The sequence below is a fragment of the Pleurodeles waltl genome, chromosome 10 (genome assembly GCF_031143425.1).
Source record: "Pleurodeles waltl isolate 20211129_DDA chromosome 10, aPleWal1.hap1.20221129, whole genome shotgun sequence".
Classification (NCBI taxonomy): domain Eukaryota; kingdom Metazoa; phylum Chordata; class Amphibia; order Caudata; family Salamandridae; genus Pleurodeles; species Pleurodeles waltl.
The window spans coordinates 949,222,587-949,234,998 of record NC_090449.1 but is presented as its reverse complement, the minus strand read 5'-3'; the positions used below and the strand labels follow the sequence as shown (position 1 = coordinate 949,234,998).

Below are 12,412 nucleotides of genomic sequence, written 5' to 3'. Positions count from 1 at the left end.
TTCCATTTGTGACAGATGCAGGGATACTTCCTGCTTCAATACTTTTTTCGTGATCGGGAAATTCAGTCTTTTGATGACATCAGAAACACATATTGAATCGCCGAGAGTGAGAGATTCCAATACTTACAGCTCAGGCACTGGGCTGGACAACCATACATTAGTTAGAGTGCCCCACAGTTACAACTTTTGAACAGTTCCTCCAAACCCACTGAACATTTTTTCATAGAATACGCAATTCTTGACACTTGTCGCTCTGACACTTGTCTCCCATAATCTGACTTTGCCTATCAGATATGTTGCGAGAAAGATCTTGGCATTACTTTTTGAGTCAGAAACACTGGAATGCCATTTATATACAGGTAAACATTTTTGCACACCATGGAAAAGGGAGGAACTCTATACAAGATCTTATTTGTGGCATTACACACCCGTAAGAATACCTTCTATAGATATGGCATGCCTTAAGAGACATTGGAGACCGTATGGGGAGCCAGTTATAATTCTGCATGCACTATGGTCATACCCAAAGCTTGGTGAGTTTTTGGAACTGTGCTCAATACTACAGTCCAAATCAAAGGTAAAGACAGATAAAAAGCCAGCCATCCTCATCTTAGGTACCCTGACAGAATATTCATCATTCTCAACCAGACAGAAAAGAATCTTTCTCTTACTTGCTGCTCGGCCCTAAACAAACCATTTTAAGGTTATGGGGCAAGACAACGATTCGAAATACATACCTATAGCTCTAGAATCTTAGACACCTGCTCGCTTACCAGGAAATATCATACAACTTGGAAGGAGAAACCCCCAGATTTACTCAAATTTGGGTACGAATTCTGGCTTACCTAAATAAAGATCATAGAGGTCTAACCTACCTCAAGCAGACTACGGGTCCTGGGCCTTCTGGACTGTGAAAAGCACCTTTTTGTAGGTTGGCAGACATAGAGGATTGGTGGGGCGGATGGAGGAATAGTTTGTGTCGCTGGCTGGTGCTAGTAGTGCGTTTGCTGTGATGTCACAGTGTGGGGCTTTTGGACATAGGGGTGCAATAGTTTGATCTGCTTTAGGGTTGGTGTGCCCAGTTCAAATTGTATGATCCGAAAACTCAATAAAAACCATTGAAATCCAGATAATATGGATGTTACACCATAGACCAATGTCGGATGTTTGAGGACCAGTTTTGTGGTCTGCTGGGCCAGTTGTTACTGTCAATTTCACACCACAAACATTTCCTGTAGCAAGCACAAATGCATTGAGTCTTCCACATCTTGCAAAACACCTGTTAGCTTGTCTTACAAGTTCAAAACTGCCCTATGTGCACACGGGCCATTTTTTAGCTGTTTGATTAGCTAATTGGGGGGTACTTTTATGTGGAAGGCCTGGTCTATTTTCTGTCCAAGGCTGACCTTGCTACAGACAGTCAATTGAAGTTATGATGTTGGACGATTGTAGTAAGAACTGGAAAAAAAAACATGAGCAGTGCAGATATTTCCTGTAGACAACACTGCTTATTCTTAGTTTATAACTTCACCATCTTGACATCTACCTCTAACAACTTGGCTGCAAGGAGACCTAAAGCCTAAGGGCTGTGCTCTTCGAATTGGCACCGAAACGCAGAGCGTGACCTTTGAATAGCCATGTTTTACAACATTATGCTGACACACTGTCCACCCTGGCGCACAGGAAAGCTCCATGGAGTTTCCATATCACAGCCCTGCTCTGTTTGGCATCTTCCACTCCTCGCAATTCTACACACGTGTGGCCAGGGCTGGGTTTAGGGCGGTGCAACCACACTGGCAACACAGTGTGCTCACTTTAGGGCATGGCGCTGTGTTTAGGAATGAATCACAGTTTAAAAGTACCTGCTGCAGAGTTCCTTGTGCATCCAGCTTTCAGGCAGCAATAAAAATATCAAAATAACTCTAGTAATTAATGTTCCTGCTAGAGAGAGAGATCGAAGTTTTGTCTATTGGCACTTTGGAATTGCCATAAAGTAGCATAGAGGGTTAATATGCCTGCTTCAAAGAACAGGTCTGTATTTTATGTGGATAGCTGAGTGGATTAATAAAGCCAGCCTTTACCAGCGCTTTAAAACAAACGAAATGTATGTACGAGAGGGGCTGTGAAGAGGTGGGGGCAAATTTGCTGGGCGGTACTGAGGGAATCTGAGGAGGAGGTAATTGAGGGGCGGGGGTGCTTCAAAACAGTGTTGCACCACCAGCGCTAAAGCTGGCCCAGTGTGTGGCCCAAAATGGCTTCTGTCAGATTCTGCTTTGAACCTAAATTATGCAGCTGTTTCTGGGTTCAGCAACTTTAATTTAGGTGACATTAAAAACATTCTTGAACGTGATTACAATATACATGAAATGGGAAATGTCCTGAACAACGCAGACTTTTCCCACACAAGCGTAACCACACTTGCCGGAACAGCGACTGCCTTTTTTCCGTGCCTTAACCATGCATGTGCCAATCTACACATATGCGTGGTAAAGGCACAGAAAAAGGCAGCGTGGATCGGGAGAGGACGCAATGAGGTAAGGGGGGTAGTTTTTAGTGGTGGGGGTGGTCAGGCAATTTTTTTATTTTTTTTTATTTTTTTTAAGGCCTTGGGGTGGGGGCGGGGTAGTTTATTTTAGAGGGATGGGGGACGGTTTAAGGAAGGGCAGAAGGCGAAGAGAAAGGCTCGAGTAAGGACCTGGGGACATAATTGGGGTTGGGGCAGGGTTGGTGGGTAGTTTTTAGTGGTGGGTTGTATTTAGGGCTGTGGGTGGGGGCTCGGGGTAATTTAACTATTGGGGAAGAGGTTTTAGGGCTCAGGGGATGAAGGGTGTCGGTGTAGTTTAGATTTATGGGGCAGGGGTGGGGGTATCAGTGTGTTTTTTTTTTTTTTTTTTTTTTTTAGGGCTCAGGGCAGGTGGGGGGTCGGGGTAGTTTAGTTTTTAGGGACAGGGTGAGAGGGGTCAGAATAGTTTATTTTTTAGGGCTTTGGGTGGGTGGGGGGGGTGAGGGGGTAGTTTAGTTTTTAGGGACAGTGGAGGTGGGTCGGGTAGTTTAGTTTTTAGGGGCATAGGGGTCAGGATAGCTTTTTTATAGTGCTTAGGGTGCTAGTTTAGTTATTAGGGGTGGAGGAAGGTTTTAGGGCTCAGGGCGGGGCGGTGTCAGGGTAGTTTAGTTTTTAGGGGCCGGGGTGGGGATAGATTAGCTTTTAGGGTGGGTGGGGCGTTGGGGTAGTTTGGTTATTAGGGGTGGGAGCAGGTTTTAGGGCTCAGGGCGAGTAGGGGGTGTCTAGGTAGCTTATTTGGGGTGAGGGTAGTTTTGGGGCTCAGGGCGGGTGAGGGGGTTGTATGATAGAACCACGTGTACCGTTTCCACTAATGCCTTTAGTAAGCATGCTTTTACAACGAAATTTGTTGTAAATGCATAAGTGGTAAAGACCCGGTCATTGTTCCGACCACGTTGTTAAGGCAGGCGTTGATCCGGCATGCGTGGTTCTGTCATTTAACCCTTGACCAAGAAAAAAAACTATTGTTTCTTTTCTGACACAGCCCTCAGCAGACCTACAATTAGTGAAATAATTGCTTGTCTTCCCTCCACAGTGCAGCTGTTGCTAACCAGAAAATTGCATGAGTCTCATGGCATGCGCTCTCATCGTTTAAGCCGTTTACAAGTCTAATGAAAAAATGTTTTCCTCCGTTTGCCGTCTTTGTTGATTCCAATTGACAAAGGACTTTGTTGCCCGAGGATCGTCTTTGTATAGCTCATGCAAGCTAAACAATATCCTTTAACTTTCACTTTAAGGCCTGCCTTTCAACAGCGCTAAAGCAGCAATGTCTTCACCACTTTCGCCCAGTCTCTATTTCTGGGTGCCGGCTGCCTCCGTGTGGCAAGAATAGTTATTGCGTATTACTAGCCAGAGATCGGTAGACCGAAATTTGCAGTGTATTTGTATTCAGTTGCGCTCCTAAGCCACACAAACCTGGGTTTATATTTTCTTTTTTAGCACTTTGCGGCAGGTAATCCTCCAAGTTATTAATTCTACAATGTAGGATCCTGTTACTGAGTTCTCTGAGCTGGGTTTGAACTGATTTCTTGAGAAAACACTTCCATTAAGTGCTGTATCGGGAATATTATATAGGCTTGATATCACAGGACACAGTTAAGTTTATCCCAAAGTGCCATAGTGCTATGAGAGACACATTAATATGACTGAGTAAGAGCAAGGCTGGATTAACCATTCAGCAGAATAAGTACATACTTATACCATAACCATAACTCTTCCCTGTTAATTCCGACACAGCAACATGTCTAACTCAGTCAGCTTCTTTAGTGACCTTGTTATTGTTAGAGTAGTAGCCAGTGGCTCACTCGCTCCTTCTCCGTTTCAAACTACGTTCACACACTAAGCATGCTCCAACCAAATGAATTCTTTCAGCAAGCTGTTTAGCTGACCTCGCTGTTATTCATTCAGTATTAAGTGACCCACAAACATCTGCACCAGTCCAAGACCAGCAGGTTCAAATAGAAGCACAATAATGTTTCCTTGAAATAATCTGCGACTGCACACAAAGAAATACAAGTTGATGGCAGAATTGCTTTGTCTTTTCTCCTAGAATAGCAGGACTGTTAACGGCAAAATGGAACGAATACTTAGTTGAGGGCTGTTGCAGTTAGATAAACAGTTGCAGCTACTAGTATGCTTGCACACCTAGAACCTCGTGCACGGATGACAGCAATGCTCAGATGACTGCCTGGCAAATGTAGCTACAACAGGGGCACAGCTTTATGGTTGCGAAATACATATTGTGGGCTTACCATAGAGGAGCTCGCAGCCTCCCCTTCTCTTACCATCGGTTGGCATTACTGTAATTCTCATTTACTTGCTTCTTTTTGATGGCTTGTCTTATTCATCTTGTTTCTCGGCTCCCCGGAGCTGCGTCAGTTTGCATGTGTCCTTCCACTGCTCAGTTTTAGGGAACTGATTTTTATTTTGTCTTAAGAACTTCACGGAAGTGCATGCGTTTTCCCCCACAGATCTCCATGTTGCGGTCTCATCAGTTTGCTTTTCTCCACCTCCCTCCTGCCACTTTAGTGCTTCAAATGTGTTGCTTCATCCCACGTGCCCCGTTTTGCTTCAAAATGTGTGTTGATTCACCTCACCCACGTGCTAATGTTATTGCACCCCAATTGCCCCAGTGTTACTTCAACAGCATTGCTTCACACCACCTGTCCCCCTTTGTTGCTTCACTCCGCCCTCCCCATCCTACTTTACAGGGTGTTGCTTCAAGCCACCTACCCCATTGGTGTTGATTCAACCAACCCGCCCCCGTTTTGCTTTCACCGTTGTGTTGGTTACTTCACCAGCTTAAAAAAATAAAAATAAAACACTTTTTCTCTTTTTTTGTATATTTGTGGTACCCATGCTTACACAATTACACGGGCTGCCATGTCCTGGCTTTTTCTAAAGTTTTTCTTTAGCTATCCTACACATTATCAAGGATGCTGTAAAGATCACTCTAACCGCTAGCAATGCCAGTAGGTAGGTCAGAAGGCAAGACCTACTGACTTTTGCCAGTGTTTCTTTTACTATGCTGGCATGAGAACATATTGTTGGATTTATACTTTTATTTGTTCCCAAATAAAGATGTGGGAGTATATTGTCTCTGTTAAAGATGCAACAAAAATAGTCACCCTTAGTCAATATAATGTATTATAGATACTTATGTCAAAGTTCATTTACAACATAGTCACCATCATCTTACTCCCTTTCAGCGCTTAACTCTGCTAATAAAGTCTGTTCGTTAAAGCTTAATACTTCCAACTTCCATATTGTTGTATCCCAAGGTATTGTTTCATTGCAAGATGTTCTTTGAGACAGCTGAGACAACACACACAGAGGTAAACAACTGTGACCTAATACACCTGTTAGATTTGCCAGTAAAGGGGTTTGCCGCTTTTGACACGAATCCTTATTTTTATATTTGCTGTGTACCTTAATCTGCTTTCTATTCTACCTCTAATATTGAAATGACTGCTTGCAATTCTTTACTCTAAACTAATGTTTCTTTCTTTCGTAGGCCGTGTTCCATGGGATGCTCTTTGCTTTCCTGTACCTGGTTTTGCAGAAACGTCAAATACTTTCAGAAGGAAAAGGAGAACCACTGTTCTCCAGCAATGTTTCCAATGTTTTATTATTTTTTTCAGTGCTAGCTTTTTTGGTGAGTATTTGAATCATTTTACAACTTTAAATATTTACACAACTTTATATGTCGATTGCTGTTGTTAGCCAGGCCGCCCAGCATTTTAACCACAGCTAGCTGCAAAGCATGGCCACATAGCCCCTCCCCAAATCAAGCCCCTCTAGACCTGGGGAATCCATAGCAGTCTCACCTACAGTTCCTGTCCCAGTGCTTTTCTTTTCGGAAACGTAGGGTAGAGTGCACACATTTATACTGCAATGCTTCTTCTCTGCTTTGAATGAGTAGAGAAATAATCAACATCTGCATTCCTTTCCCTCTGCTCTTTAGTGATCCAAGTGATATGAAGGGCTCTCCTATGTTCCTATAAGATTAGGAGGCCCGTCATGTGCACTGCTGTGGGTACATACGACTGTCTGAAGTATTTTCCCACACCAGTCTTTCTTTTTATTGTGACTGTGACTTCCATTTAGGTTTACAGCTCAGTTTGCCACTTTCACATTATTTTGTGCTTAATAGAATCATCAATTTTATTGCTGATTTTCAGAATAGTTTAAGTTCCCAAACGACCTACAAACACTTGTGAAATCACATACGTGTAAAATAATGTACAGCCTTTTAAAAATAAAACAGCAAAAAATAACCTCAATATTAGAAGTCTTTATAGAAAAGGATCTGACACTTTAAAACATAGCCTTCTACACATAGCAAAATTAAAATTTACATTCCCTGCCTTGGTAATTCCACCTTCCTGTCAAAATCTTTTTTTTTTTATAGGTCTGGTTCTGGCCAAGACCTTTTCATTTTCATAAAATTAGTTGTACAATATATTTACTTACACGAGCTATCAGCCACACCTCGTCATCCATTTTCTTCTTCCCCCTACAGTTTACAGCTCAGGACAATGAGTCCGCCCACTGCCTAATTTCACTGTGAATGACAGCACTCTGCCGTTTCACAACTTTCACAAGGAAGACATCCACACACAAAGTAGTTCCTTTACATGCCAGGGACTGGACTAACAGTGTGTCATTTTTGGGACAAAATATTTGTTTTTGCTTTCAATCATTTTAAAGATTGATGATGGCTCATCAGCTTTATAAACAATAAAGGTTTGCACAAACCTTGACAAAACAAGCATCAACAAAGCCAACGCAATACCTACTAGCTTTGCCAGTGCTTGTACTAGTTTGTCATTTCTGCCATTCTTCCTTCATTCTTTTTGCTTCTCAGTATTTCAACTACTGTCTTTAAACATTTTTTTTTTGTAACAATAGTTTGGGTTTTAACTTTTCTTCAGTTATCTCCTGTCGTTTTCTGCTTCCTCTTCTCCTAAAATAAATGTGGTAGAATTTGCCAATGCTAAGTGAGCCTTCCTACTGTCTGTATCACATACTAGTTAACTTAGCTCTATAGAAGTGGAATTAGCTTAGTATTGTGTCTGAGGGTAATTCACTTTGACATGAAAGCGTGCATTTGGGAAAAAGATCCAGTTGGAGATCTTCCTATGCTATGCGTCTTACTCATCCTCACCTGAGCCTGTCAGGTCAGTTGTCTGGTAAGGACTTGTATGCTGCTAAAAAAAACATGGGGGTGAACTACCTACCACCCACGGTTTAGCTAAGTTCCTCTCTAAAACCTGCTGAGACCCATCATGTTGCACTCTGGGCATTTCTCTCTTATGGGTAGATCACTATGTTATTCTGTGCTGAGATGTGGTCTGTTTTCTAGTTGTCATTCCCCTGCTTGATAATTCATCTACTGCGGAGATGCTAGACTTCAGGTCTCCCATCATAGAGTAAAATTTACCTAGAAATTCAAAGTCTCAAGACATATCTACACCCAAGGTCTGTCTGTATCTTCCTCTGAGGGGTGGGGGAGGGGTGGGACGGTGGGGTGTGGTTTCCCTAATGCGATATATAAACATAAGGTAAAGAGCCTGTCAAAAGCTCTCCTGCTTTATACGGAAGACCTGAGCTTCCTATTTTTCGAATAACAGGTTGTCTTACACTGAAAGGAGGCATTCATGTTTCTGAATCTGTGTGAGAAGAATGACATGCCTCAATTGAATAAGTGTGTGCCCTTACTAGAGACCTCCCTGTGTTTTTCTCTTTTTCTCGATCTTTACATAGAGGGTCAGTTTCATGTTCTGGTGAGATGGATGTTCGTTTAACACAAAGAAAGTCTTGTGTTTTTCTCTGTCTTTAACCTGAAGCATTTTACAACATCAATATTTTTGTTATTGATTTGTGTCTGATCTTTCCACACCACCCACATGCACCTTTGAAGTCCAACAAAAGTAATACCACTGACTTGACCCTCTGTTTGAAAACTCATCATAAAGCTGACTATAGTAGTTTCTGGTGTAGAGAGAAGTGCATCCATCAGTCATCACCAGATGCAACCAACAGAAATCTGGTTCTCCTGCACAGGCCCTCCTCATATTCATACCTTCAGAATTATTCCTTTGTACCTGGGAGGATCTAGGAAACATCAAATGTTTCTCTTAAATAAATATAGTTTTCTCCTGTCGGGCTTATTCTCCACTCTGGAGAGTTGCAGGTGCAACCATGAGCTAACAAAGGTAAGAGAGCAGATGTTACTGCTAAGTAAGATTCCTGCAATCGGTGTGCAAAAGCAAGCTGTTTTTTAAGCCTCATTGTCTCTCAGTAGACATGGATGAGCAGTCAAGGTACACTTCAAAGATATGTTGTAGGGTCAGGATACAGGGTGGGTCAAGGTATAGGGCAACATTTTTACAGTACGCATGTGAAAGTCCAGATAGTGTTGAGTCAGCAATATCTCCAAAACTATAAATATATGTTCGATGGCATCTGTCGCTGTAGATACGCATGTTCTGCAATAGCTCGCCATCTGGTGTTGGGCCGGAGTGTTACAAGTTGTTTTTCTTCGAAGAAGTCTTTCGAGTCACGGGACCGAGTGACTCCTCCTTTTGTCTCCATTGCGCATGGGCGTCGACTCCATCTTCGATTGTTTTTTTTCCGCCATCGGGTTCGGACGTGTTCCTGTCGCTCCGAGTTTCGGAACGGAAAATTAGCTAATTTCGGAAGATTTTCGTCGGTATTGTTGCGTTCGGGATCGGCGTACTTAGATTCCACACCGCATCAAAGATCGAAGAGCTCCGGTGCCCTTCGGGGTAGTTTTTTCGATCCTCCGTCGGGGCCTGGTCGGCCCGACCGCGTGCTGAAGAACGCCGATGGAACGGACCCCGTTCCGTTTCTGCCCCAAATGCCACAATAAATACCCCTACACAGACCAACACTTGGTCTGCAACCTGTGCCTGTCACCTGAGCACAGCGAAGACACCTGCGAGGCCTGTCGTGCGTTCCGGTCCCGAAAAACACTCCGAGACCGTCGAGCCAGAAGACTTCAGATGGCGTCCGCACCGACAGCCCAACGGGAGTTCGAGGAACAGGAAGAGGAAGGTACCTTCTCGATCCAAGACTCAGACTCCGAAGGATTCGACGATACACAAACCGTGAGTAAGACGTCGAAATCCACTCAGAGGAATATTTACAAGGCCCAGGGGACGCCACTGCCACCAGGCCATGGCTCGACCCATAAATTCGGTGACCGACCGTCGGCACCGAAAAAGGCCCAAACAGTGCCGAGATCGTCCGACTCCGGTCGAGACACCGGCACGCAGCCTTCTCGGGACCGAGAAAGTGCTGGAGACAAGCCTCGACACCGAGATGCCGGTGTGGACACGGCTCGACGCCGAGACAGCGGCACCGAAACAGATCGACGCCGAGAGGTTTCGGCCCCGAAAAGGAAAAAAGTCACCTCGGAGCCGAAAAAACACGCAGACAAAGTTTCGATGCCGAAACAAACTGCAAGCGACCCAGCTTCAGGCTCTTATACAGAAGAGCACTCGCTAACCTCCCAAATGCAGAAGCATAGGTTTGAGGAAGAGCTACAAGCAACTGATGTGGACCATACGCAAAAGCGTATCTTCATTCAGCAGGGGACAGGAAAAATAAGCACCCTTCCCCCCATTAGGAGAAAGAGAAGGTTGGAGTTCCAGACGGAACAAACACCACAACCAAAAGTGGTGAAAAGAGTTACACCACCACCCTCTCCTCCGCCCGTGATTAACGTTTCACCAGCACAAACTCCATCACACTCCCCAGCTCACACCACCATGAGCCAGGGTGACCAAGATCAGGACGCATGGGACCTATACGACGCCCCAGTGTCAGATAACAGTCCGGAGGCATACCCTACAAAGCCATCTCCACCAGAAGACAGCACCGCGTACTCTCACGTGGTGGCTAGAGCAGCACAATTTCACCACGTAAGCCTCCACTCAGAACAGGTCGAGGATGATTTCTTATTCAACACACTCTCCTCCACCCACAGCTCATACCAAAGCCTGCCTATGCTCCCTGGTATGCTCCGGCACGCAAAAGACATCTTTAAGGAACCGGTCAAAAGTAGGGCAATCACACCAAGGGTGGAAAAAAAGTATAAGCCGCCTCCTACGGACCCGGTTTTCATCACTACACAGCTGCCACCAGACTCTGTCGTTGTAGGAGCAGCTAGGAAAAGGGCCAACTCTCACACATCTGGAGATGCACCACCCCCAGATAAAGAAAGCCGCAAGTTCGATGCAGCTGGTAAAAGAGTCGCAGCACAAGCTGCAAACCAGTGGCGCATCGCGAACTCCCAGGCACTACTTGCGCGCTATGACAGAGCCCACTGGGACGAGATGCAACATCTCATTGAACATCTGCCCAAGGACTTACAAAATAGGGCAAAACAAGTGGTTGAGGAGGGACAGACCATCTCCAACAACCAGATACGCTCCTCCATGGACGCTGCAGATACAGCTGCACGGACAATTAATACATCTGTAACTATCAGAAGGCATGCATGGCTCCGAACGTCTGGATTTAAACCAGAGATTCAACAAGCAGTTCTCAATATGCCTTTTAATGAAAAAGAACTGTTCGGTCCAGAAGTGGACACAGCGATTGAGAAACTCAAAAAAGATACGGACACTGCCAAAGCCATGGGCGCACTCTACTCCCCGCAGAGCAGAGGGAATTACAGCACATTCCGTAAAACGCCCTTTCGAGGGGGGTTTCGGGGTCAAAGCACACAAGCCAGCACCTCACAAGCCACACCGTCCAGTTACCAGGGACAGTATAGAGGAGGTTTTCGGGGACAATATAGAGGAGGGCAATTCCCTAGAAATAGAGGAAGATTTCAAAGCCCCAAAACCCCTACTACTAAACAGTGACTCACATGTCACTCACCCCCTCCACACAACACCAGTGGGGGGAAGAATAGGTCATTATTACAAAGCATGGGAGAAAATCACTACAGACACTTGGGTTCTAGCAATTATCCAACATGGTTATTGCATAGAATTTCTACAATTCCCTCCAAACATACCACCAAAAGCACAAAATTTAACAACACACCATTCCAATCTCCTGGAGATAGAAGTGCAGGCACTATTGCAAAAGAATGCAATCGAATTAGTGCCAAACACACAAATAAACACAGGAGTTTACTCACTGTACTTTCTGATACCAAAGAAGGACAAAACACTGAGACCAATCCTAGACCTCAGAGTAGTGAACACTTTCATCAAATCAGACCACTTCCACATGGTCACACTACAAGAAGTATTGCCATTGCTAAAACTACACGACTACATGGCAACTTTAGACCTCAAGGATGCTTATTTCCATATACCAATACACCCATCGCACAGGAAATACCTAAGGTTTGTATTCAAAGGAATACATTACCAATTCAAGGTACTGCCTTTCGGATTAACAACCGCACCAAGAGTCTTTACCAAATGTCTAGCGGTAGTCGCTGCACACATAAGAAGGCAGCAAATACATGTGTTCCCATATTTGGACGACTGGCTAATCAAGGCCCATTCGTTCATACAGTGCTCAAATCACACAAATCAGATCATACAAACCCTCTTCACACTCGGGTTCACCGTCAACTTTACAAAATCCAACATTCTGCCGCGCAAGGTACAACAATACCTAGGAGCCATAATAGACACATCAAAGGGAGTAGCCACTCCAAGTCCACAAAGAATTCTAAATTTCAACACCATCATACAACGCATGTATCCAACACAAAAGATACAGGCAAAGATGGTATTACAACTCCTAGGCATGATGTCTTCATGCATAGCCATTGTCCCAAACGCAAGACTGCACATGAGG

General features: G+C 44.3%; 1 protein-coding gene across 1 annotated transcript in view; it reads left to right on the top strand.

Moving 5' to 3' along the window:
• The window catches only part of CASD1 (CAS1 domain containing 1), a 103,712-nt gene that overhangs the window by 65,925 nt on the left and 25,375 nt on the right, over positions 1 to 12,412 (top strand). The window contains exon 15 of the mRNA XM_069211759.1: positions 6,075 to 6,215. Coding sequence (XP_069067860.1) covers positions 6,075 to 6,215 — 141 coding nt within the window. The remainder of the gene's footprint in view (positions 1 to 6,074; positions 6,216 to 12,412) is intronic.